General features: G+C 47.0%; 1 protein-coding gene across 1 annotated transcript in view; it reads left to right on the forward strand.

Annotated features, from left to right (window-relative positions):
• Positions 1 to 25,368, forward strand: part of LOC141105647 (alpha-2-macroglobulin-like) — a 232,651-nt gene that overhangs the window by 93,577 nt on the left and 113,706 nt on the right. The window contains exons 15-16 of the mRNA XM_073595623.1: positions 5,082 to 5,231; positions 5,333 to 5,515. Coding sequence (XP_073451724.1) covers positions 5,082 to 5,231; positions 5,333 to 5,515 — 333 coding nt within the window. The remainder of the gene's footprint in view (positions 1 to 5,081; positions 5,232 to 5,332; positions 5,516 to 25,368) is intronic.

Consider the following 25,368-nt stretch of genomic DNA (forward strand, 5'->3'; position numbering starts at 1 on the left):
TGCCCTCAACATTGGGAGGGTGTTTTGGGGTAGCCCCCCAAAACACCTTGTCCCCATGTTGATGAGGACAAGGGCCTCATCCCCACAACCCTGGCCGGTGGTTGTGGGGGTCTGTGGGCGGGGGGCTTATCGGAATCTGGAAGCCCCCATTAACAAGGGGACCCCCAGATCCCGGCCCTCCCCCCTGTGTGAAATGGTAAGGGGGTACTTTTACCATTTCACTAAAAAACTGTCAAAAATGACAAGAGACAGTTTTTGACAATTCCTTTATTTAAATGCTTCTTCTTTCTTCTATCTTCCTTCAGTTTCTTCCTCCATCTTCTTCTTCTTCTGGTTCTTCTGGGTCTTCTGGTTCTTCTTCCGGTGTTCTTATCCGGCATCTCCTCCGCTGCATCTTCTTCCCTTCTTCTCCTCGGGCCGCTCCACATCCATGATGGCATGGAGGGAGGCTCCCGCTCTTCTCTTCATCTTCTTCTCTTCATCTTCTTCTCTTAAATCTTCTCTTCATCTTCTTTTCGGGCCGCTCCGCATCCATGCTGGCATGGAGGGAGGCTCCAGCTGTGTGACGCTTCTTCTCTTCTGACGGTTCTTAAATAACGGGGGGGTGGGGCCACCCAGTGACCCCACCCCCTCTGATGCATGGTGACTTAACGGGACTTCCCTGTGACGTCACTGGGAATGTCACAGGGAATTCCCGTCAAGTCAGAAGGGGGCGGGGTCACCGGATGGCCCCGCCCCCCATTATTTAAGAACCGTCAGAAGAGGAGATGTGTCACACAGCGGGAGCCTCCTTCCATGCCAGCATGGATGCGGAGCGGGCCGAAAAGAAGATGAAGAGAAGAAGATTTAAGAGAAGAAGATGAAGAGAAGAGCGGGAGCCTCCCTCCATGCCATCATGGATGCGGAGCGGCCCGAGGAGGAGAAGGGAAGAAGACGCCGACACCACGGAGGAGATGCCGGACAAGAACACCAGAGGAAGAACCAGAAGACCCAGAAGAACCAGAAGAAGAAGAAGATGGAGGAAGAAACCGAAGGAAGATAGAAGAAAGAAGAAGCATTTAAATAAAGGAATTGTCAAAAACTGTCTCTTGTCATTTTTAACATTTTTGACAGGGGGGAGGGCCGGGATCTGGGGATCCCCTTGTTAAAGGGGGCTTCCAGATTCCGAAAAGCTCCCCGCCCACAGACCCCCACAACCACCAGCCAGGGTTGTGGGGATGAGGCCCTTGTCCTCATTAACATGGGGACAAGGTGTTTTGGGGGGCTACCCCAAAGCACCATCCCAATGTTGAGGGCATGTGGCCTGGTACGGTTCAGGAGGGGGGGGCGCTCTCTCGTCCCCCCCTCTTTTCCTGTGGCCTGCCAGGTTGCGTGCTTGGATAAGGGTCTGGTATGGTTTTTTGGGGGGACCCCACGCTGTTTTTTTTTTAATTTTGGCCCTGGGTTCCCCTTGAAATCCATACCAGACCTGGAGGGTCTGGCATAGATTTTGAAGAGGACCCCACGCCATTTTTTAAAAAAAAATTTGGCGCTGGGTTCCCCTTAAAATCCATACTAGACCTGAAGGGTCTGGTATAGATTTTGAAGGGGACCCCACGCCATTTTTTAAAAAAATTTTGGCCAGGGTTCCCCTTAATAACCATACCAGACCTGAAGGGCCTGGTATGGAATTTATGGGGACCCCCAAGTCATTTTTTTTTAATTTTGGTTCGGGGTTCCCCTGTGGGGAATTCCCATGCCGTTTTTGTCAATGAACTTTTATGTGTATTGTCGGACCGGCAATTCATTAATAGCCGCAAGTAGTTTAAAAGACTTTTTTTCCTTTGAAACGTCATTTTGCTGTCAGACTGTTCTAAACATGGGAAAAATGCGCCCCTTTACAGGCATACTATAGACACCCCCCAGGTATGAAATTTAAAGGGATATTACAATTTTATTGTTTCACTTCAAGCATTATTAAAATCACTGCTCCTGAAAAAACGGCCATTTTTAAAACTTTTTTTGCATTGATCCATGTCCCCTGGGGCAGGACCCGGGTCCCCAAACACTTTTTTATGGCAATAACTTGCATATAAGCCTTTAAAATTAGCACTTTTGATTATTCATGTATGTGCCCCATAGACTTTAACGGTGTTCGTGTGTTCTAGCAAATTTTTTGCCTGTTCGCAAGTTCTGGTGCAAACCGAACAAGGGGGTGTTCGGCTCATCCCTAGTTCCCAATTAGGATTGGCGAATGCAGCAGGAAGGGCACTATGGGCATGACGGGCCTGTGTTTGTCTTCTTCTTGGTGGCAGTGGGACACTACTTGTGCTTGCCACCTCACCAGCTTGAACTGCACTTATGGGACTCGCCACGTCACCAAGTGTTACTGCAGTGCTGGTTTGACTACGACCGGGGTGTACTAGGCTGCTGGTGCTTGCCAGTTCACCAAAACACTACCAAAAAAACTGTTAGCGATAGGGATCAGGCCTGACTCTGCGAACGCTGCAGTTATGTGTGTTTAGTTTTTTTGTAAGTGACAGTGATCGATCGATACTGCACTTGGGTGGGCTGGGCTGGGCCAGGCGGAGGGGCAAACTGCAGGTGCTAGCAGGTATCTGGGCTGATCCCGCTAACACTGCATTTTTGGGAACCCTAAACTACTGGGGACGCTAGTATAGATCTGATTGGATCAGATATTGATCCGTTCAGATACTATACCACTAAAGGAGGTGTATGGTGTGTGCGTGGGTGTTATCGCTACTGGCACTAACCTGACGCTGCCTTGGACTGGTGCTTGCCAGTTCACCAAAACGCTACCAAAAAAACTGTAAGCAATCACAGGCATCAGGCCTGACTCTTCGAACAATGCAGTTATGCGTTTAGTGTTTTGTAAGTGACAGTGATCGATCGATACTGCACTTGGGTGAGCTGGGCCGGGCGGAGGGGCAAAACGCAGATGCTAGCAGGTATCTGGGCTGATCCCGCTAACACTGCGTTTTTGGGAACTCTAAACTGCTGGTGACGCCAGTATAGATCTGATTGGATCAGATATTGATCCGTTCAGATACTATACCACTAAGGGAGGTGTATGCTGCGTGCGTGGGTGTTAGCGGTACTGGCACTAACCTGACGCTGCCTGGGGCAACGCAGACCCTATCTGATCCTAAAACCTAAGTTATATCACCGCCGGGCGATCAGGAGGCTAAACCTTTATTAGGTAATAAACGGCGGGTGCCCTGACACTATAAAAAATAAACTAACTAACCAGCATCATCCGTAACAGTTATACGGTGATCACTGGTGAAAGGGTTAACTAGGGGGCAATCAACAGGTTAAAACCTTTATTAGGTAGTATATGGGGGTCCCTGACGCTATAAAACGCTGACGGTGAACCTATATATTTACCTTCCTAACTAGCATCACCAGTGACACTAATACAGCGATCAGAAAAACAATCGCTTAGTGACACTGGTGACGGGGGTGATCAAGGGGTTAAAACTTTATTGGGAGGTTAGGGGGGTACCCTAGACCTAAAGGGGGCTAAAACTAACTGCCCTACCACACTAACTGTCACAAACTGACACCAATGCAGTAATCAGAAAAAAAAACAGCTTGGTGTGAGTGTGACAGAGGCGTGATTGGGGGGTGATCAGGAGGTGATCGGGGGTGATGGGGGGTGTACAGTATGCTTGGTGTGTTCTACTGTGTGTGTTGTGTTGTGCAACTCACTCAGATGTCTTCTCTCCTCGGCGCTGGAACGGAAAATACAGAGCCAAGGAGTGATGACATCACTTCCTCTGCTGCAGTTTATTATACAGCAGCAGAGGAAGGATTTCATTGGCTGGGAGTGATCGCGAGGGGAGGCCATGAATGGATGGCCTCCCCCTCACCTCTCATCGCTCCCGGACAGAAGCCGACCGCCTCGGGCACCGGGGGGGTCCGATCCGACCCCCCCGCCCGCGGGAGGCAGATCACATACAGGTACGTGATTTTGCCTACCCGTGCCATTCTGCCGACGTATATCGTCGTGGGGCGGTCGGCAAGTGGTTAAAATTAGCACTTTTGATTTCTCCCATAGACTTTTAAAGAGTGTTCCGCGGCTTTCGAATTTGCCGCGAACACCCCAAATTGTTCGCTGTTCAGCGAACTGGCGAACAGCCAATGTTCGAGTTGGACTCATGTTCGACCGGAACATAAACCCATCCCTATTGGTGACCATGCTTTGGTGCACATCACATTAGCATTTTGCACTCTTTCATTGATTAATCTGGAGCATAAACCCCGCCTACAGGCAGTGCCACCTTAAAGCGGAGTTCTAACTGTGAAAAGAAAAAAAATTTTAGGATGAATATCTTAATTTTAAAGAACTTATTAATAGCATTCACGCTTATCTTTTTAATCGCTGTCCGATTGACAATTTTTTTGAGCAGGATATGTTTTATTCCTTGTTCTTGCTAATTTCCATCTATCTTGTGGGCATGTGAAACCCACAAGCACTATCTTCCGGGCTCTGGTGCAGCTGAGTGGCCATCATGTACCGCCCATTCTCGCGCATGCACAGTATGTACCGTGCAGCGCCGCACACTTCTGACCTTGTCATCACAACAGGCAGTGTCGTCGGAAGGGCCCGCCCCCGTTGTAAAAACAATGAAGCCATGGGCTCTGCCCACTGACTCCTGGGAAATGATGACAAGCATCTCCCAGGAGCACTAGCGAGCACAGGCGCTGAGGGAAATTACGTCAGGCTCCAGGGAGAGGAAGAGGCAAATTATGAGGGACCCCCTAGCAACAGACCTGAAAAGGTGAGTAAAAACATTTTTTTGCAAAGGTTGTTCTTTGTATTTAATGCAGCTGAATAATGTAAAATTTGTTTTATGACTGGAAATCCGCTTTAATAGCATCAGGGGCCCCTGGGCAAAGTAATGCACCGGGGCCCATACCAGGGAGACAATGGCCTGTGGCACTCATGGTGCACCATGGTAAACAGTGGTTGTGTCGATAAACCTGAGTGGGGTACACACAGAATGCCTTAATGTAAAAAATATTCAGCCTATAAAACCACTTTAATACTCTGTGCTACCCTTTTATCTCCTTGCCAGGTATTAATTAGCTTCTCACCAGATGAGGTCCTCCCGGGATCAGATGTGTCTCTCCAGGTTCAGGCTGCTCCTGGCTCTCTCTGTGGTCTCAGGGTGGTGGATCAGAGTGTGGTGTTAATGAAACCAGACAAGGAGCTGACTGCAGACAAAGTGAGTGTTGCATCTTCAAATTTGATAACTGTCACCTTCTTTTTGCTAGACTTTACTGCAATTTTTTTTTTATTTTTCCATTAAATACATTTTTTGTTAAGGTTTATAATCTATTTCCATTCTGGGATGATGGAGGATATGACTATCGCATCAAAGAATCTGAAGGCCCTTGTCCGTATTTTGACTATGATTTTTCTCCAGAAATGGAACCCTTCTACCAATCAGTTATGCCCCTTTGGGGTCTACATTCTCGCGGTGATCAGGATGTGTACAGCTTATTTGAGGTATATATAGACACAAACTGAAAAACAAAACTATAAATTGTTTAGGGAAAATTACATATTATTAGATCTGTGCACTGCCGAAAAATGTGTTATTTTTTTTCATTTTATTCATTTACTTTTATTTATTTTTTGTTTTTCGGATCATTCATTATGATCGATGCTCGTTATTTCAAATGAATTCTGAAATTCGGAAAAATTTTAATTCATTCCATTCCATTCACATAGATGCGATATTCGTTATTTCGATAATTTGGAAAATTCCGAAAAATTGGAATTTGTTACGTTCACTAACAGGCAAATTTGAAAGGAAATTCCAATACATATAATTTAATAGTTTATAACTATTGTTATAGTTTTTATTATTATTTATTATTAATAAATAATACTATTAATAATAAACAAACTATAATAATGGTTAATAAACGTAATACTTTAACGACTTCTGGACCGCCCACCGCCCATATACTGCGTCGGCTGCGTGAAAAACTTACTTGTTCGAACTTCCTGGTCTTTAGCATGCGCACGCATGCCACCGGCGATGCACTCCCGCTGTGATTGGACACAGTGGGAGCAAATCAGCAGGTCCGCGATCATTAAGTGGCATGACAGAACAGCGGTTTTTGGTCCCCAAAAAGTGTAACTAATGCCGCGTACACATTGTCGGACTTGCCAACTGGATAACTTCGGTCAGCATTTCCGACGAAAAAATTTAGAACATGTTCTATATCTAAGTCCGTCGCAAATTCCGACAGTAAAAGTCCGATGAGGCATACACATGGTCGGCATATCCGACCAAAAGCTCCCATCAGAATTTTTCTGTCGGAAATTCCAACCGCATGTACGGGGCACCAGTGTCCAATTTGTCCCCCGCAATGTCGCAGTCTCACTAAAAATCTCTGATCGCTGCCATTACTAGTAAAAAATATAAAAAAGTCCCTGAATCTATCTCATAGTTTGTAGATGTGATAACTTTAGCGCAAACTAATCAATATACGTTAATTGGCATTCTTTTTTACCAAAAATATGTAGCAGAATACAAATTGGCCTAAATCGATGAATACATTAGATTTTTTACATATTTTTATTGGATTTGTTTTATAGCAGAAAGTAAAAATATAAGTTTTTTTTTTCAAAATTGTTGGTCTTTTTTTGTTTGTAGCGCAAAAAATAAAAACCACAGAGGTGATCAAATACCACCAAAAGAAAGCTCTATTTGTGGGAAAAAAGGACATCTATTTTATTTGGGTACAGCATTGCATGACCGAGCAATTGATAGCTAAATTAACGCAGTGCTTCGCGGCGGCTTCCCCTGCATCTAATCCCTTCTCCTCCTCAGCCGCCAATAGGATCGTCGGGTGTGAATTTTAATTTGCTATTGTAACACAACTGGGTGGGCTCAGGGTGCAGTGCTCTGCGCCCCGAGCCCACCCTTTTTTTGAAGCCAATCAGAGCCTCTAATTACATGCTTCTAAAAAAAAACCCCATTGAAACCCACCTTGCATGTAGATAGGGACCGGGTGCATAGATTAGGGGGGTGGCGCCTCTGCGCCCCATATGGACAGGCCTCTACTGATCAGCAAAGAGCTGTATCAGCAATTAGGGATGAGCTTCGTGTTCAAGACGAACCCATGTTCAACTGGAACATTGTTTGTTTGCCCGTTCACCTAATTGCGAACGATATGGGCCGTTCGCGCCAAATTCGTGTGGCGCGTCACGGCCCATAATTCACTGCGGCATCGCAGTGCATTGCTGGCTGATGATTGGCCAAGCATGCACTATGACCCGCATGCTTGGCCAATCACAGCGCCATCAGTAGAGAGAGCTGTAATTGGCCAAAGAGAGGGTGGCTTTGGCCAATTATGGCTCAGGGGGTTTAGAACACGCCCCGCACTATATAAGGCCGTCTGCACGGCGGCCCTGTGTAGTGTGTGTTCCGGCGTTGAAAGAGAGATAGATAGACAGAGAGACAGTGTCATTTCATTTGAGTTAGCTAGATTAGGCAGGACAATCAGTGAGTTAGCTGCACTTACAGTGTATTGTGTATATATATGCATCCCAGGTGTTGCATATATATATATATACACTGTATTCAGTTTAGGTAGATCCGTTCCTGTTATCTTCTTACTGACAGGCAGGCTTGTCTTGTTACAGTATTTACAGCTACCTGAAGAAAATTGCTGGTGTTCTTTTGATCCTATTAGTACCACATTCAGGCAGCTAGACTATTTACAGTTAGTGCAGTGCGTCCTGCTCACAGTGTTCAGCTAAAACTACAAGTTAGTGTAGTGCGTCCTGCTCACAGTGTTCAGCTAAAACTACAAGTTAGTGGAGTGCGTCCACCTCACAGTGTTCAGCTAAAGCTACAAGTTAGTGTAGTGAGACCTCTGCACAGGGTTCATCTAAAGCTACAAGTTAGTGCAGTGCTTCCTGCTCACAGTGTTCAGCTAAAACTACAAGTTAGTGTAGTGAGACCTCTGCACAGTGTTCATCTAAAGCTACAAGTTAGTGCAGTGCTTCCTGCTCACAGTGTTCAGCTAAAACTACAAGTTAGTGTGGTGCACCCTGCTCACAGTGTTCAGCTAAAACTACAAGTTAGTGCAGTGCGTCCTGCTCACAGTGTTCAGCTAAAACTACAAGTTAGTGCGGTGCGTCCTGCTCACAGTGTTCAGCTAAAACTACAAGTTAGTGGGTGCGTCCTGCTCACAGTGTTCAGCTAAGAACACAAGTTAGTGCGGTGCGTCCTGCTCATAGTGTTCAGCTAAAACTACAAGTTAGTGTGGTGCAACCTGCTTACAGTGTTCAGCTAAAACTACAAGTTAGTGCGGCATTCCTGCTCACAGTATTCAGCTAAAACTACAAGTTAGTGCGGTGCGTCCTGCTCACAGTGTTCAGCTAAAACTACAAGTTAGTGTGGTGCGTCCTGCTCACAGTGTTAAGCTAAAACTACAAGTTAGTGCGGTGCGTCCTGCTCACAGTGTTCAGCTAAAACTACAAGTTAGTGTGGTGCGTCCTGCTCACAGTGTTCAGCTAAAACTACAAGTTAGTGCGGTGCAACCTGCTCACAGTGTTCAGCTAAAACTACAAGTTAGTGCGGGGCGTCCTGCTCACAGTATTCAGCTAAAACTACAAGTTAGTGGGGTGCGTCCTGCTCACAGTGTTCAGCTAAAACTACAAGTTAGTGCAGTGCGTCCTGCTCACAGTGTTCAGCTAAAACTGCAAGTTAGTGTAGTGAGACCTCTGCACAGTGTTCATCTAAAGCTACAAGTTAGTGTAGTGTGTCCTCCTCACAGTGTTCAGCTAAAACTACAAGTTAGTGCGGTGCGTCCTGCTCACAGTGTTCAGCTAAAACTACAAGTTAGTGTAGTGAGACCTCTGCACAGTGTTCATCTAAAGCTAAAGTTAGTGCGGTGCATCCTGCTCACAGTGTTCAGCTAAAACTACAAGTTAGTGGGGTGCATCCTGCTCACAGTGTTCAGCTAAAACTACAAGTTAGTGCGGTGCGTCCTGCTCACATTGTTCAGCTAAAACTACAAGTTAGTGGGGAGCGTCCTGCTCACAGTGTTCAGCTAAAACTACAAGTTAGTGCGGTGCAACCTGCTCACAGTGTTCAGCTAAAACTACAAGTTAGTGTGGTGCGTCCTGCTCACAGTGTTCAGCTAAAACTACAAGTTAGTGCGGTGCAACCTGCTCACAGTGTTCAGCTAAAACTACAAGTTAGTGCGGTGCGTCCTGCTCACAGTGTTCAGCTAAAACTACAAGTTAGTGGGGTGCGTCCTGCTCACAGTGTTCAGCTAAAACTACAAGATAGTGCAGTGCGTCCTGCTCACAGTGTTCAGCTAAAACTACAAGTTAGTGCGATGCAACCTGCTCACAGTGTTCAGCTAAAACTACAAGTTAGTGCGGTGCGTCCTGCTCACAGTATTCAGCTAAAACTACAAGTTAGTGAGGTGCGTCCTGCTCACAGTGTTCAGCTAAAACTACAAGTTAGTGTAGTGAGACCTCTGCACAGTGTTCATCTAAAGCTAAAGTTAGTAAGGTGCGTCCTCCTCACAGTGTTTAGCTAAAACTACAAGTCAGTGGGGTGCGTCCTGCTCACAGTGTTCAGCTAAAACTACAAGTTAGTGGGGTGCATCCTGCTCACAGTGTTCAGCTAAAACTACAAGTTAGTGCAGTGCGTCATGCTCACAGTGTTAAGCTAAAACTACAAGTTAGTGCGGTGCGTCCTGCTCACTGTGTTCAGCTAAAACTACAAGTTAGTGGGGTGCATCCTGCTCACAGTGTTCAGCTAAAACTACAAGTTAGTGTAGTGAGACCTCTGCACAGTGTTCATCTAAAGCTAAAGTTAGTGCGGTGCGTCCTGCTCACAGTGTTCAGCTAAAACTACAATTTAGTGTAGTGAGACCTCTGCACAGTGTTTATCTAAAGCTACAAGTTAGTGCGGTGCATCCTGCTCACAGTATTCAGCTAAAACTACAAGTTAGTGCGGTGCGTCCTGCTCACAGTGTTCAGCTAAAACTACAAGTTAGTGGGGTGCGTCCTGCTCACAGTGTTCAGCTAAAACTACAAGTTAGTGGGGTGCGTCCTGCTCACTGTGTTCAGCTAAAACTACAAGTTAGTGAGGTGCGTCCTGCTCACAGTGTTCAGCTAAAACTACAAGTTAGTGCAGTGCGTCCTGCTCACAGTGTTCAGCTAAAACTACAAGTTAGTGCGTTGCGTCCTGCTCACAGTGTTCAGCTAAAACTACAAGTTAGTGTAGTGAGACCTCTGCACAGTGTTCATCCAAAGCTACAAGTTAGTGCGGTGCTTCCTGCTCACAGTGTTCAGCTAAAACTACAAGTTAGTGCGGTGCGTCCTGCTCACAGTGTTCAGATAAAACTACAAGTCAGTGGGGTGCGTCCTGCTCACAGTGTTCAGCTAAAACTACAAGTTAGTGGGGTGCATCCTGCTCACAGTGTTCAGCTAAAACTAAAAGTTAGTGGGGTGCATCCTGCTCACAGTGTTCAGCTAAAACTAAAAGTTAGTGTGGTGCGTCCTGCTCACAGTGTTCAGCTAAAACTACAAGTTAGTGGGGTGTCTCCTCCTCACAGTGTTTAGCTAAAACTACAAGTTAGTGCGGTGCGTCCTGCTCACAGTGTTCAGCTAAAACTACAAGTTAGTGCGGAGCGTCCTGCTCACAGTGTTCAGCTAAAACTACAAGTTAGTGCGGTGCGTCCTGCTCACAGTGTTCAGCTAAAACTACAAGTTAGTGTGGTGCGTCCTCCTCACAGTGTTCAGCTAAAACTACAAGTTAGTGTAGTGAGACCTCTGCACAGTGTTCATCTAAAGCTAAAGTTAGTGCGGTGCGTCCTGCTCACAGTGTTCAGCTAAAACTACACGTTAGTGCGGTGCGTCCTGCTCACAGTGTTCAGCTAAAGCTACAAGTTAGTGCGGTGCGTCCTGCTCACAGTGTTCAGCTAAAACTACAAGTTAGTGCGGTGAGTCCTGCTCACAGTGTTCAGCTAAAACTACAAGTTAGTGGGGTGCGTCCTGCTCACAGTGTTCAGCTAAAACTACAAGTTAGTGCAGTGCGTCCTGCTCACAGTGTTCAGCTAAAACTACAAGTTAGTGCGTTGCATCCTGCTCACAGTGTTCAGCTAAAACTACAAGTTAGTGTAGTGAGACCTCTGCACAGTGTTTATCTAAAGCTACAAGTTAGTGCGGTGCATCCTGCTCACAGTATTCAGCTAAAACTACAAGTTAGTGCGGTGCGTCCTGCTCACAGTGTTCAGCTAAAACTACAAGTTAGTGGGGTGCGTCCTGCTCACAGTGTTCAGCTAAAACTACAAGTTAGTGCAGTGCGTCCTGCTCACAGTGTTCAGCTAAAACTACAAGTTAGTGCAGTGCGTCCTGCTCACAGTGTTCAGCTAAAACTACAAGTTAGTGTAGTGAGACCTCTGCACAGTGTTCATCTAAAGCTACAAGTTAGTGCGGTGCTTCCTGCTCACAGTGTTCAGCTAAAACTACAAGTTAGTGCGGTGCGTCCTGCTCACAGTGTTCAGATAAAACTACAAGTCAGTGGGGTGCGTCCTGCTCACAGTGTTCAGCTAAAACTACAAGTTAGTGGGGTGCATCCTGCTCACAGTGTTCAGCTAAAACTACAAGTTAGTGGGGTGTCTCCTCCTCACAGTGTTTAGCTAAAACTACAAGTTAGTGCGGTGCGTCCTGCTCACAGTGTTCAGCTAAAACTACAAGTTAGTGCGGAGCGTCCTGCTCACAGTGTTCAGCTAAAACTACAAGTTAGTGCGGTGCGTCCTGCTCACAGTGTTCAGCTAAAACTACAATTTAGTGTGGTGCGTCCTCCTCACAGTGTTCAGCTAAAACTACAAGTTAGTGTAGTGAGACCTCTGCACAGTGTTCATCTAAAGCTAAAGTTAGTGCGGTGCGTCCTGCTCACAGTGTTCAGCTAAAACTACACGTTAGTGCGGTGCGTCCTGCTCACAGTGTTCAGCTAAAGCTACAAGTTAGTGCGGTGCGTCCTGCTCACAGTGTTCAGCTAAAACTACAAGTTAGTGCGGTGCGTCCTGCTCACAGTGTTCAGGTAAAACTACAAGTCAGTGTGGTGCGTCCTGCCCACAGTGTTCAGCTAAAACTACAATTTAGTGGGGTGCGTCCTGCTCACAGTGTTCAGCTAAAACTAAAAGTTAGTGTAGTGAGACCTCTGCACAGTGTTCATCTAAAGCTACAAGTTAGTGGGGTGCGTCCTCCTCACAGTGTTCAGCTAAACCTACAAGTTATTTTTTGGCGAGCTCTGCACAGTGTTCAGCTAAAGCTACCTGTAGAAGGTTGGTGGTGTTCTCATACTACAAGCAGGCAGTTGATTTTGCTAGCTGCAGTATCAGTACATATAATATATATATATATATATATATATATATATATATATATATATATATATATATATATATATATATATATATATATATATATATCCCAGCTTAGTGCAGCTACAGGCCATTAGTATGTCTGGAAGGCCAAGGAGGAGAGGCAGACAGTCACAAGCCAATAAGAGAGGGCAAGCAGGCTCTGTGTCTAGTGCTGGTCATGGAGACGGTGCATCCTCATCAGCACGTGGCCGTGGGACACGCTTGGCCTTTTGTTCGGCAGCTGGCCCTGTTGAGCCGCAAAATGCGGAAGACTTGGTCGAGTGGATGACCAAACCATCCTCATCCTCCTCATCCTCTCTCACAAATGCCCAGGGTACTTTGTCTGGCAAAGCAGCGGCCTCTTCCCTCGGCTCAATGTCATCAGTGACTCCTTCCCTAGCCCCACCATGTCCTCCTGAGGAGTCCCTCGAACTGTTTGACAACAGTGTTGGGTACATGCTCCAGGAGGATGCCCAGCGTTTGGAAGGCTCTGATGATGATACTGAGCTCGATGAAGGCAGTAACATGAGCACAGACAGAGGGGGTGCCCAAGAAGCACAGCAATCTGGCAGTCATGCTCCCCCTGCTGCAGCATAATGCCAGGTTTGCTCCAGTGATGAGGAGGGAGGGGATGATGAGGTCACTGACTCAATGTGGGTGCCTGATAGGAGAGAGGAGGAGGAGGAGGAGGTGGCACATCATCAGCGAGGCAGGATGCCCTCCAGGGGCCAGCCTAAGGGCAGCACATTGACTGCATCACACCCCAAAGCTCCACATGTGCAGAGCGCTGCAGTCTCTGCGCATTATTCAAAAAGTTCTTTGGTGTGGGCCTTTTTTGAGATGAGTGCATCAGATTGCACCGCTGCTATTTGCAACATATGCGTATCTCGCATGGTCAAAACATCTCCCGCTTGGGTACCACATGCTTGAACAGACATATGTTGACCTGCCATGCAGGTCGTTGGCAAGCATATTTAAAAGACCCACACCAAAGAACAAAGAGGACTTCTCCTTGCTCCTCATTAGCTGAGATCTCCAACCCCACTATACCTTCAGTCCTCTGAGACCTGCACTGAGAGGAATGAAGGTGTAGAATTAGGTGTGTCACAGCCAAGTACTTGTGGGCAATCTGCTTTTGGTACACCGACGTCAGATTGTACCAGGCAAATTTCCCTGCCCCAGCTGCTGCACCGCCGAAAGAAGTTTGCTCCCAGCCATCCACATGCCCAGCTTGGCAAAATTGCTAGCACTTCAACTGTTGCCTTTTCAGTTGGTAGAATCTGCCCCCTTCCGTGAGTTTGTGGAATGTGCGGTTCCTCAGTTGCAGCTACCCAAACGCCACTTTTTCTCACGGAAGGTGATTCTGGCTCTCTACCGGCATGTGGAAGGCAATGTCCATGCCTCGCTGGACAGGGCGGTCAGCGGTAAGGTGCATATTACCGCTGACTCATGGTCCAGCAGGCATGGACAGGGACCTTACCTAAGTTTCATGGTGCATTGGGTGATTCTGCTGGCAGCTGGGAAGGATGCAGGACAAGGTGCAGTAGTGTTGGAGGTTGTTCCGCCACCACGCCTCCAAAATGCTAATGATTGTGACACACCTCTCTCCTCCACCCCCTCCTCTTCTTCTTCCTCCATGGCCTCTTCCTGTGCTTTGTCCTCGGAACAAGCGGTGCTCCGTAGCCGTTCAAGGGGCTACGCAAGTACGCAGGCCAAAAGATGCCATGCGGTGCTTGAGCTGGTGTGCTTGGGGGACAGGAGCCACACTGGGGCAGAGGTTCTGTCAGCTCTGCAGGGGCAGGTTCAGAGGTGGTTGACGCCACGCCAACTTAAGGCAGGAATGGTGGTTTGCGACAATGGCACCAATCTCCTCTCTGCCCTCCGACAGGGACAAATGACCCATGTGCCCTGTTTGGCTCACGTCCTTAACTTCGTGGTGCAGCGGTTCTTGGGCAGGTACCTGGGCTTACAGGATGTCCTGAGGCAGGCCAGGAAAGTCTGTGTGCATTTCCGCCGGTCATATAATGCCAGTGCACAGCTGGCGGACCTCCAAAAGGAGTTTAACCTGCCCAAGAACCGCCTAATCTGTGACATGCCCACCAGGTGGAACTCAACGTTGGCCATGCTGCAGCGGCTGCACACGCAGCAGAGGGCCATCAATGAGTACCTGTGTAACTATAGCACCAGGACAGGGTCAGGGGAGCTTGTTTTTTTTCCCCACGCCAGTGGGCCATGATCAGGGATGCATGCACTGTCCTGTCACCATTTGAGGAGGCCACGAGGATGGTGAGCAGTGACAGTGCATGCATCAGTGACACTGTCCCCCTTGTCCACCTGTTGGAGCACACGCTGTGTGGAATAATGGACAGGGCACTTGAGGCAGAACAGAGGCAGGAAGAGGACGACTTCCTTAGCTCTCAAGGCCCCCTTTATCCAGACAGTGTTCCTGCGTGCCCGCCGATCACACAGGAAGAGGACAAGGAGGAGGAGGAGGAAGATTGTGTCAGTATGGAGGTGGAGCCTGGCACTCAGCATCAGCAGCAGTCTTTAAGGGATCAGTCCCAAGAAACACATGGACTTGTACGTGGCTGGGAGGAGGTGGCTGCGGACCATGTCATCCTTACTGACCCAGAGGACTCCGGACCGAATGCCTCAGCAAACCTACGCTGCATGGCCTCCCTGATCCTGCAAAGCCTGCGTAAGGATCCTCGTATTTGTGGTATCAAGGAGAAGGACCAATACTGGCTGGCAATCCTCCTTGATCCACGTTACAAGGGTAAGGTTGCGGACCTTATCTTGCCATCGCAGAGGGAGCAGAGGATGAAACATCTTCGGGAGGCCTTGCAGAAAGGTCTGTGCAATGCGTTCCCAGAGACTGGGAGGTTACAAACTCCTGTTTCTGGACAACGTGTTGCTGAGGCTTCGGTCAGTCAAAGAAGGAGCGGTGGAGAAGGTGGCCATCTGACCGATGCGTTCAGACAATTTTTTAGTCCGCAGCCCCAAGGTATGATCGGTTCCAGCAACCATCGGCAGCGTCTGTTTTACATGGTGCAGGAATACCTAGGGGCAAGATCTGACTTGGACACCTTTCCCACCGAAAATCCTCTGAGTTACTGGGTCTTGAGGATGGATCACTGGCCAGAGCTTGCACAGTATGCAATTGAGCTACTGGCCTGTCCTGCATCCAGCATTCTTTCGGAACGCACATTCAGTGCTGCTGGAGGCTTTGTAACCGATCACAGGGTGGGTCTGTCCATCGACTCGGTCGAACGACTGACCTTCATAAAAATGAATCAGTCTTGGATCACCACCAGCTACCAAGCACCTGATGCTGATGTAACCGAATAATTTTTTTGAAATCTCAGATCCCTTCAAAGACTGCCTATGCTGATGCTGAGTGACTACCCCTGAGTAATTATCCTCTTCCTCCTCAATGATCACACTGATAGCTTGTAAGAACATTTTTGGTTCTGGGCGCCACCACCAGTGCCTAAGGCCCAATTTTTCAGCCCCTGTTTAACAGGGGTGTGTAATTACAATTTTTGATGCAATACTTTGCAGCAGGGCTCGTTCCTGTGTTCCAACTAGGGTGTCTGTGAGGGGTTGCAGTGTTGTGGCACCAGCACCAGTGCCTAAGGCCCAATTTTTCTACCCTTGTTCAACAGGGGCATGTAATTACAATTCTTGATCTAATATTTCACAGCAGGGCCCGTTTCTGCACCCACCAAGAGCGAGTGAGGACTTACAGTGTTGTGGCACCAGCACCACCATCACCACCACCAAAGGCCCAATTTTTCTGCCCTTGTTCAACAGGGACATGTAATTACAATTCTTGATCTAATATTTCACAGCAGGGCCAATTTCTGCGCCCACCAAGAGCGAGTGAGGACTTACAGTGTTGTGGCACCAGCACCACCACCACCACCAAAGGCCCAATTTTTCTGCCCCTGTTGAACAGGGGCATGTAATTACAATTCTTGATCTAATATTTCACAGCAGGGCCCTGTGAGGGCTTACAGTGTTGTGGCCACAACAACACCTAAGGTCCAAATTTCTGCTGAGTATATAGGGCAGGCCCCTACTTTCAAACAACTAACTTACAAATGACTCCTACTTGCAAACGGAAGGAGACAACAGGAAGTGAGATGAAATCTACCCCAGGAAGGGAAATTCTCTCCTGTAAGAGTTAATATGGGAAAAACATTTCTCCTTTCCACTGATGCTTTCCAATCCTTGTTCCACAAAAAACCCCAAATTTTCAAAAAACATTTGTCATTCGGACAAAAAGTGAGGTGAAATCTTCTGAAGAGGAGGACAGACAGCAAAACAAATGTCACAGGGGTGATAAGCCTTCCCTATGTTTTCCAAAAAGCTTAAAATAGATTTTTTGGCTGGAGCTAAACACGTTAAAAATGTACCCGTTCAAAATTACAAACAGATTCTACTTAACAACAAACCTACAGTCCCTGTCTTGTTTGCACCGCCTGTATACTGCTGTTCAGAGTATATAGGGCCTGGTGGCCCCACACCTTTCCTTATTTTAATTTGGGTGCGGGGTTCCCCTTAATATCCATACAAGACCCAAAGGGCCTGGTAATGGACTGGGGGGTACCCATGCCGTTTGTCTCACTGATTTTCATCCATATTGCCTGGACCAGACATTACATTAAACCCGCAAGCAGTTTTAAATGATATTTTTTCCTTTAAAAATTACATTTTGTGCAGGTACTGTTCTAAACACGGGAAACACGCGCCACTTTACAAGCATACTATAGACACCCCCAGGTACGATATTTAAAGGAATATTTCACTTTTTTTTTTTTACTTTAAGCATCATTAAAATCACTGCTCCCGAAAAAACATCCGTTTTTAAAAGTTTTTTTTGCATTGATACATGTCCCCTGGGGCAGGACCCGGGTCCCCAAACCCTTTTTAGGACAATACCATGCAAATTAGCCTTGAAAATGAGCACTTTTGATTTCGAACGTTTGAGTCCCATAGACGTCAATGGGGTTCTAACGTTCGTGCAAATTTTCGGTCCGTTTGCAGGTTCTGGTGCGAACTGAACCGGGGGGTGTTTGGCTCATCTCTATCAGCATTGAACAGTATCAACAGTGATGAATAATGGCACAGTAATTCCTTTACAGTAAATAGTCAGTAAACATCTCAGAGTGTTCTATATATATATATATATTTTGCTATGTAAATCCAAAACTAGTATAGAGGCACTCATGGGTCGTGCAGAGAAGGTACATCAAAGCGGCAGCATTTTTTTTGTCAATGTTTCAAAGAAGCTCAGTCCACCTTTCTTAAGACATTACAACATGAAAGTGAACAGACCAATAAACCCTACCCACCAACAACACCACCTATATTGCTATGTATATATATAAACCAGGAGAGGTACTGTTGACTATTAGTAGCTCAGTTGAGGGTCCCTGTGGAGTAGTTGGTAAATATATTTCACCTGGCTTGCAATCTTAAGCTGGCTATGCAGTGGGGCCAAGTCTGGTGCACATCTCACATCTGTACCACCCTTTTAAACTCTGCATGTGGTGATTTAAGGCTACTAGATGAATGGTCAGTTCCTTTCTTACTCAGTGCTGAGTAAGTGGCTGCTCACCAGTCCCATACACACAGCAAACTCTGATCTGGATGATAGGCTGTCAACAATCCTTTTGGCTCTGCACTCGGGGTGACTCCATGCCTCAGGCTACATGTAATGAGTACACATACAGCAGCTGAGATGTGCGCTCAGCAGTCCCTTCCAACAAGAAGTGCTCTCCTCTAAAGCCTGGGACATTCCTGTACTCTATTCCTGGACATTGTAGTACATTACTCCATTCACTGCCATAGCAGGATCCTTTCTCCAAACTGCATCTCCCATAGTTCAGTGCAGCCTACACTAAGGTCTCTTGAGCTCCTCCTGCTTGTCCTGGCAGACAGTATTAACTTAACCAGCATGATAGTTCAGTGAGAGCATACAGAACACCTGCAACACATTGTCCTAAATTGCTCCTGTTACTTAGTTAGGCACCTAACTACATGGAAAGGGGGAGGTGGGGGATAGGGGTGGCTATATAGAAGGGAGAAAACCTTCTTTAAGTAGTGGTCACATTATAGCGGAGGGTGTTTCTTATTTTAGATGCCCCTCATCTAGCATTGTTCCCGACAGCTCTCTCAAATTTCAGGGCCACATGCCACATAATGATGCCCAGTACAAGGGCTTCCAGATCGACTGCATCTCCGAACCTCTGGGACTTGCTGCTTCCTCTCTGCTCCTGACCAACTCTTAATTCTAAACCTCTCTACTGCTTTTTAAACCCTCTACTCATTGAAGTAGTTTTATTACCTTTAGACAGGTTCTGTTGTAAGGAGTGATTGTGATGTCCACATATAACTGCAATGAAAGTATATGTAAAGGTAAACCTTTTTTTTTACTTTTGGATAAAGTAGGGCAGGGTCCATCAAGTTTTTTATTGTTGTCTCTGTCTCTGTTAGGAAGATTCACAACTCTATTTGTGCTGGTGATTATCACTGAGGCAGAAAAATAGGTGAGGGTAAATTGCCCAAAAGGAAGAAAGGAATTTCCCTCACTTTGGGAGATTCCCTCCAATTTTCTGTTGCGTCTCTGGAACAGGAAGTCAAGGAAAAACTCCCCAACACTACACAGACAGCAAAAATAACCTGAGAAGGGTTAGTAGAACTAAAGGCAAATCTTTTTTTGGGGGGGATAGAATAAGAGATGGTTATCACTCCTGACAGTTTTTTTGTGATCTGTGTCCCATTGCAGATATTTCCCTTCACTTCCTGTCCCACAGTCAAAACAGGAAGTAAGAGGAAATCCCTCCAAAGGGAGGAAATTGCTGGTTGTCATCAGGGTCAGTGGAGCTAGTATCACCATTGAAATATTTACCCTCTATTCCTGTTTTGGGGATAACCCAAGATTTTGGATTTACCTTTTACTTTCACTTTCAGTGATAATGGCAAACAGGAAAAATAGAGGAGGTTAATCTCCCTATTGGGTACATAGACAGCAATAAAAACCTGAAACATTTTCTAATCCCTCTACACTCTATACAAAATTTAAAAACAACTTTTTGCCCTTAGGCCCCTTTCATACAAATCAGACCATCCATTGCCCTCTATGGAGCAGCAGATGTCAATGGAACACATCGACATCTGATCCTATCCGCTAAAAACAGACAGCTGGGGGATCTGTCCTCCATCCGTCTGGTGGATCAGATGACGGTTGGATGGAAACAGACAGGCGGTCCGTTTCCATCCGACATCCCAGAGGAAAATGGGCTGTGTACATGTCCATTCTGCATAAGCAGAGTGGACACAGACCTGTCATCAGCGTACAGGATCCACTGGGGGAGTTCACCTGTCTTAAAGGGGCCTTAGTTATACTTTAATCTTTCTGTACTGTTTCTTTTCTGTAGTTTCTAAAACTATAAATAAAATGTTTTGGCTATACTTACACAACTTTTTGTTTTACTAAAATGTTCCTTCACAATTGTAGTGCAGGCCCCTTGACAGTTCCACCAGTTTGTGCCTAGTTCTCTTCCCATTTGGTGTACAAAGCAGCCAGGCAAACAGCAACACAGACAGTCTCACAAATGAGTAACCAGACTTAGGGTGTCTTTCCATGCAAGTTGAACTTAATTGGGGTGCAAGAAGCTGGGAGATACTCCACAATAAAAATCTGCAAAGATCAGAGAGCATACTCTTTGATTTGCTTGTCTTCCTTAGGAAAATTCCCCCTTAGCAGACACCAGGGGAACAAACAACTTTGGGACCCTAAGGAAAAGGGAAAGGGCCCAAACCAACAGCACTGGAGCAAATACTCAAAAGAATAGCAACATGAGGACAGCTGCTAGGATCCTACAATCAGGCCTGTACTCACAATGTCCCCTGATACTTGGATGCCTCCATTCAATATCTGCCAGACATGTCTCCAAAAAATTCCCAGACCAGATCCTCAGTAAAATCCCTTGATTTTGGCTCCTGTTGTTCTGTTGCTGTAACTTCAGCTACACTGCCCAGAAGGGTAGTAGCCGTTCAGGCTAGGGTCTTCTCCCTCTGGACAAGAACCCTGCTGCTCCAGGAACCAGGCTATTTATGCATTCCTCATCTACCTACTGGGGACCCAGACCAGGCACAAATTATCACACATAGTTCCAATGAGGTCCCAGCTCTACTTTCTGAACAAAACAACAGGAGCCAAACAGCTGTAACTTCAGCTACACTGCCCAGAAGGGTAGTAGCCGTTCAGGCTAGGGTCTTCTCCCTCTGGACAAGAACCCTGCTGCTCCAGGAACCAGGCTATTTATGCATTCCTCATCTACCTACTGGGGACCCAGACCAGGCACAAATTATCACACATAGTTCCAATGATTACAAAGAAGCTAAAGAACTAAGTTCATGTGAACCTCTCTAGCAACCTATTCTAGGAGGGTGCTATACTATAATTTTAAAATCAGTCACTTTAAACCTCATGATTAGTGGGGGGAGGTTCACATCATTAACAAGGGGTGACAACAGAATCACTTTTTCTATCTCTCTTAATTCCACTCAACACAGATAACCAGAATCTCTCACTCTTCACAGTAAGTCCATGATGGAGAAACACTTGCAAATCCTATTGGGGCTATACATCTAAGTGCTGAGGTTTAAGTGCTCAGGGGAGCCCAGGAAAGTAGATATCATGAAAGGATCCTAACGAATTAGGGCCTCTTCACTATAAATGGACAGCTGCAGCACAGTAAACAGTTTACAGTGTTGCAGCGGTCCATTCCAGCTGCAAGGGGCAGTGTAGTGCATGATTCAGCACTAGGGATGAGCTTCATGTTCGAGTTGAACCCATGTTCAACTCGAACATCCTCTGTTCGATCGTTCGCCAAATCGCAAACGATATGGGCAGTTCGTGCCAAATTCGAGTGGCGCGTCATGGCCCATAATTCACTGCGGCATCGCAGTGCATTGCTGGCTGATGATTGGGCAAGCATGCACTATGATCCGCATGCTTGGCCAATCACAGCGCCATCTGTAGAGAGAGCTGTAATTGGCCAAAGCCAGGGTGGCTTTGGCCAATTATGGCTCAGGGGTTTAGGGGGTTTAGTACACGCCCCACACTATATAAGGCCGCCTGCACGTCGGCCCTGTGTAGTGTGTTCCGGCATTAAGAGACAGTGTCATTTGATTTAAGTTAGATAGATTAGGCAGGACAGTCAGCCATTTAGCTGCACTTACAGTGTATTGTGTATATATGTATGCATCCCAGGTGTTGTGTGTATATATATATATATATATATATATATATACTGTATTCAGTTTAGCTAGACCCATTCCTGTTATTATCTTCCTACTGACAGGCAGGCAGGTGTTGTTACAGTATTTACAGCTACCTGAAGAAAATTGCTGGTGTTCTGGTGTTCTTCTGATCCTATTAGTACCAGTCAGGCAGCTACAGTATTTACAGTTAGTGTAGTGAGATCTCTGCCCAGTGTTCAGCTAAAGCTACAAGTTAGTGCAAAGCGACCTCTGCACAGAATTCAACTAAAGCTACAGGTTAGTGTAGTGCGACCTCTGCACAGTGTTCAGCTAAAGCTACCTGTAGAAGGTTGGTGGTGTTTTCCTGATCCTATCACTACCGCAGGCAGCTACATTATTTACACGTTAGTGTAGTGCGACCTCTGCACAGTGTTCAGCTAAAGCTACAATTTAGTGTAGTGCAACCTCTGAACAGTGTTCAGCTAAAGCTACAATTTAGTGTAGTACGACCTCTGCACAGTGTTCAGCTAAAGCTACAAGTTAGTGCAAAGCGACCTCTGCACAGAATTCAACTAAAGCTACAAGTTAGTGTAGTGCGACCTCTGCACAGTGTTCAGCTAAAGCTACCTGTAGAAGGTTGGTGGTGTTTTCCTGATCCTATCACTACCGCAGGCAGCTACATTATTATCACGTTATTCCAAAAGTTCTTTGGTGTGGGCCTTTTTTGAGACGAGTACATCAGATCGCACTGCTGCTATTTGCAACATATGTCTCAAGCGTATCTCGCGTGGCCAAAACATCTCCTGCTTGGGCAACACATGCTTGACCAGACATATGTTGACCTGCCATGCAGTTCATTGGCAAGCGTACCTAAAAGACCCACACCAAAAAACAAAGAGGACCTCTACTTGCTCCTCATCAGCTGAGATCTCCAACCCCACTATACCTTCAGTCTTCTCTGAGACCTGCACTGAGAGGAATGAAGGTGTAGAATTAGGTGTGTCACAGACAAGTACTTGTGGGCAATCTGCTCTCAGTACACCGATGTCAGATTGTACCAGGCAAATTTCCCTGCCCCAGCTGCTGCACCACAGAAAGAAGTTCGCTCCCAGCCATTCACATGCCCAGCGATTGAATGCTAGCTTGGCAAAATTGCTAGCACTTCAACTGCTACCTTTTCAGTTGGTAGACTCTGCCCCCTTCCGTGAGTTTGTGGAATGTGCGGTTCCTCAGTGGCAGGTACCCAAACGCCACTTTTTCTCACGGAAGGCGATTCCGGCTCTCTACCGGCATGTGGAAGGCAATGTCTTGGCCTCGCTGGACAGGGCGGTCAGCGGTAAGGTGCATATCACCGCTGACTCATGGTCCAGCAGGCATGGACAGGGACGTTACCTAAGTTTCATGGTGCATTGGGTGACTCTGCTGGCAGCTGGGAAGGATGCAGGACAAGGTGCAGTAGTGTTGGAGGTTGTTCCGCCACCACACCTCCAAAATGCCACTACTAATGATTGTGACACACCTCTCTCCTCCACCCCCTCCTCTTCTTCTTCCTCCATGGCCTCCTTCTGTCCTTTGTCCTCGGAACCAGCGGTGCTATGTAGGCGTTCAAGGGGCTACGCAAGTACGCAGGCCAAAAGATGCCATGCGGTGCTTGAGCTGGTGTGCTTGGGGGACAGGAGCCACACTGGGGCAGAGGTTCTGTCAGCTCTGCAGGGGCAGGTTCAGAGGTGGTTGACGCCATGCCAACTTGAGGCAGGAATGATGGCTTGCGACAATGGCACCAACCTCCTGTCCGCCCTCCGACAGGGACAAATGACCCATTGGCTCATGTCCTTAACTTGGTGGTACAGCGGTTATTGGGCAGGTACCTGGGCTTACAGGATGTCCTGAGACAGGCCAGGAAAGTCTCTGTGCATTTCCGCCGGTCATATAATGCCAGTGCTCGGCTAGCAGACCTCCAAAAGGAATTTAACCTGCCCAAGAACCGCCTAATCTGTGACATGCCCACCAGGTGGAACTCAATGCCCATGCTGCAGCGGCTGCACACACAGCAGAGGGCCATCAATGAGTACCTGTGCGACTATGGCACCAGGACAGAGTCAGGGAGCTTGTTTTTTTCCCCACACCAGTGGGCCATGATCAGGGATGCATGCACTGTCCTGTCACCATTTGAGGAGGCCACGAGGATGGTGAGCAGTGACAGTGCATGCATCAGTGACACTGTCCCCCTTGTCCACCTGTTGGAGCACACGCTGCGTGGAATAATGGACAGGGCACTTGAGGCAGAACAGAGGCAGGAAGAGGAGGACTTCCTTAGCTCTCAAGGCCCCCTTTATCCAGACAGTGTTCCTGCGTGCCCACAAATCACACAGGATGAGGACAAGGAGGAGGAGGAGGATTGTGTCAGTATGGAGGTGGAGCCTGGCACTCAGCATCAGCAGCAGTCTTTAAGGTATCAGTTATAGTCCCAAGAAACACATGGACTTGCACGTGGCTTTGAGGAGGTGGCTGCAGATCATGTCATCCTTAGTGACCCAGAGGACTCCAGACCGAATGCCTCAGCAAACGTACGCTGCATGGCCTCCCTGATCTTGCAAAGCATGCGGAAGGATCCTCGTATTCGTGGTATCAAGGAGAAGGAACAATACTGGCTGGCAACTCTCCTTGATCCACGTTACAAGGGTAAGGTTTGTGGACCTTATCTTGCCGTTGCAGAGGGAACAGAGGATGAAACATCTTCAGGAGGCCTTGCAGAAAGGCCTGCACAACGCGTTCCCAGAGACTGGGAGCTTACAAACTCCTGTTTCTGGACAGCGTGTTGCTGAGGCTTCGGTCAGTCAAAGAAGGAGCGGTGGAGAAGGTGGCCATCTGACCAATGCGTTCAGACAATTTTTTAGTCCACAGCTCCAAGGTATGATCGGTTCCAGCAACCATTGCCAGCGTCTGTTTTACATGGTGCAGGAATACCTAGGGGCAAGATCTGACTTGGATACCTTTCCCACCGAAAATCCTCTGGGTTACTGGGTCTTGTGGATGGATCACTGGCCAGAGCTTGCACAGTATGCAATTGAGCTACTGGCCTGTCTTGCATCCAGCGTTCTTTCAGAATGTACATTCAGTGCTGCTGGAGGCTTTGTAACCGATCACAGGGTGCCTCTGTCCACCAACTCGGTTGATCGATTGACCTTCATAAAAATGAATCAGTCTTGGATCACCTCCAGCTACCAAGCACCTGATGCTGATGTAACCAAATATTTTTTTTTTGAAATGTCGGATCCCTTCAAAGACTGCCTATGCTGATGCTGAGTGACTATCCTGTTATGCTGAGTAATTATCCTCTTCCTCCTGAATGATCATGCTGATAGCTTTTAAGAACATTTTTGGTTCTGGGCGCCTAAGGCCCAATTTTTCAGCCCCTGTTTGACAGGGGCGTGTAATTACAATTTTTGATGTAATTCTTTGCAGCAGGACTAGTTCCTACGCTCCAACTAGAGTATCTAGAGGGGTTGCAGTGTTGTGGCACCAGCACCAGTGCCTAAGGCCCAATTTTTCAGCCCCTGTTTAACAGGGGTGTGTAATTACAGTTTTTGATGCAATTCTTTGCAGCAGGGCTAGCTCCTGCGCTCCAACTAGAGTATCTGTGAGGGGTTGCAGTGTTGTGGCACCAGCACCAGT

Source organism: Aquarana catesbeiana, linkage group LG08 (genome assembly GCF_042186555.1).
Source record: "Aquarana catesbeiana isolate 2022-GZ linkage group LG08, ASM4218655v1, whole genome shotgun sequence".
Classification (NCBI taxonomy): Eukaryota; Metazoa; Chordata; class Amphibia; order Anura; family Ranidae; genus Aquarana; species Aquarana catesbeiana.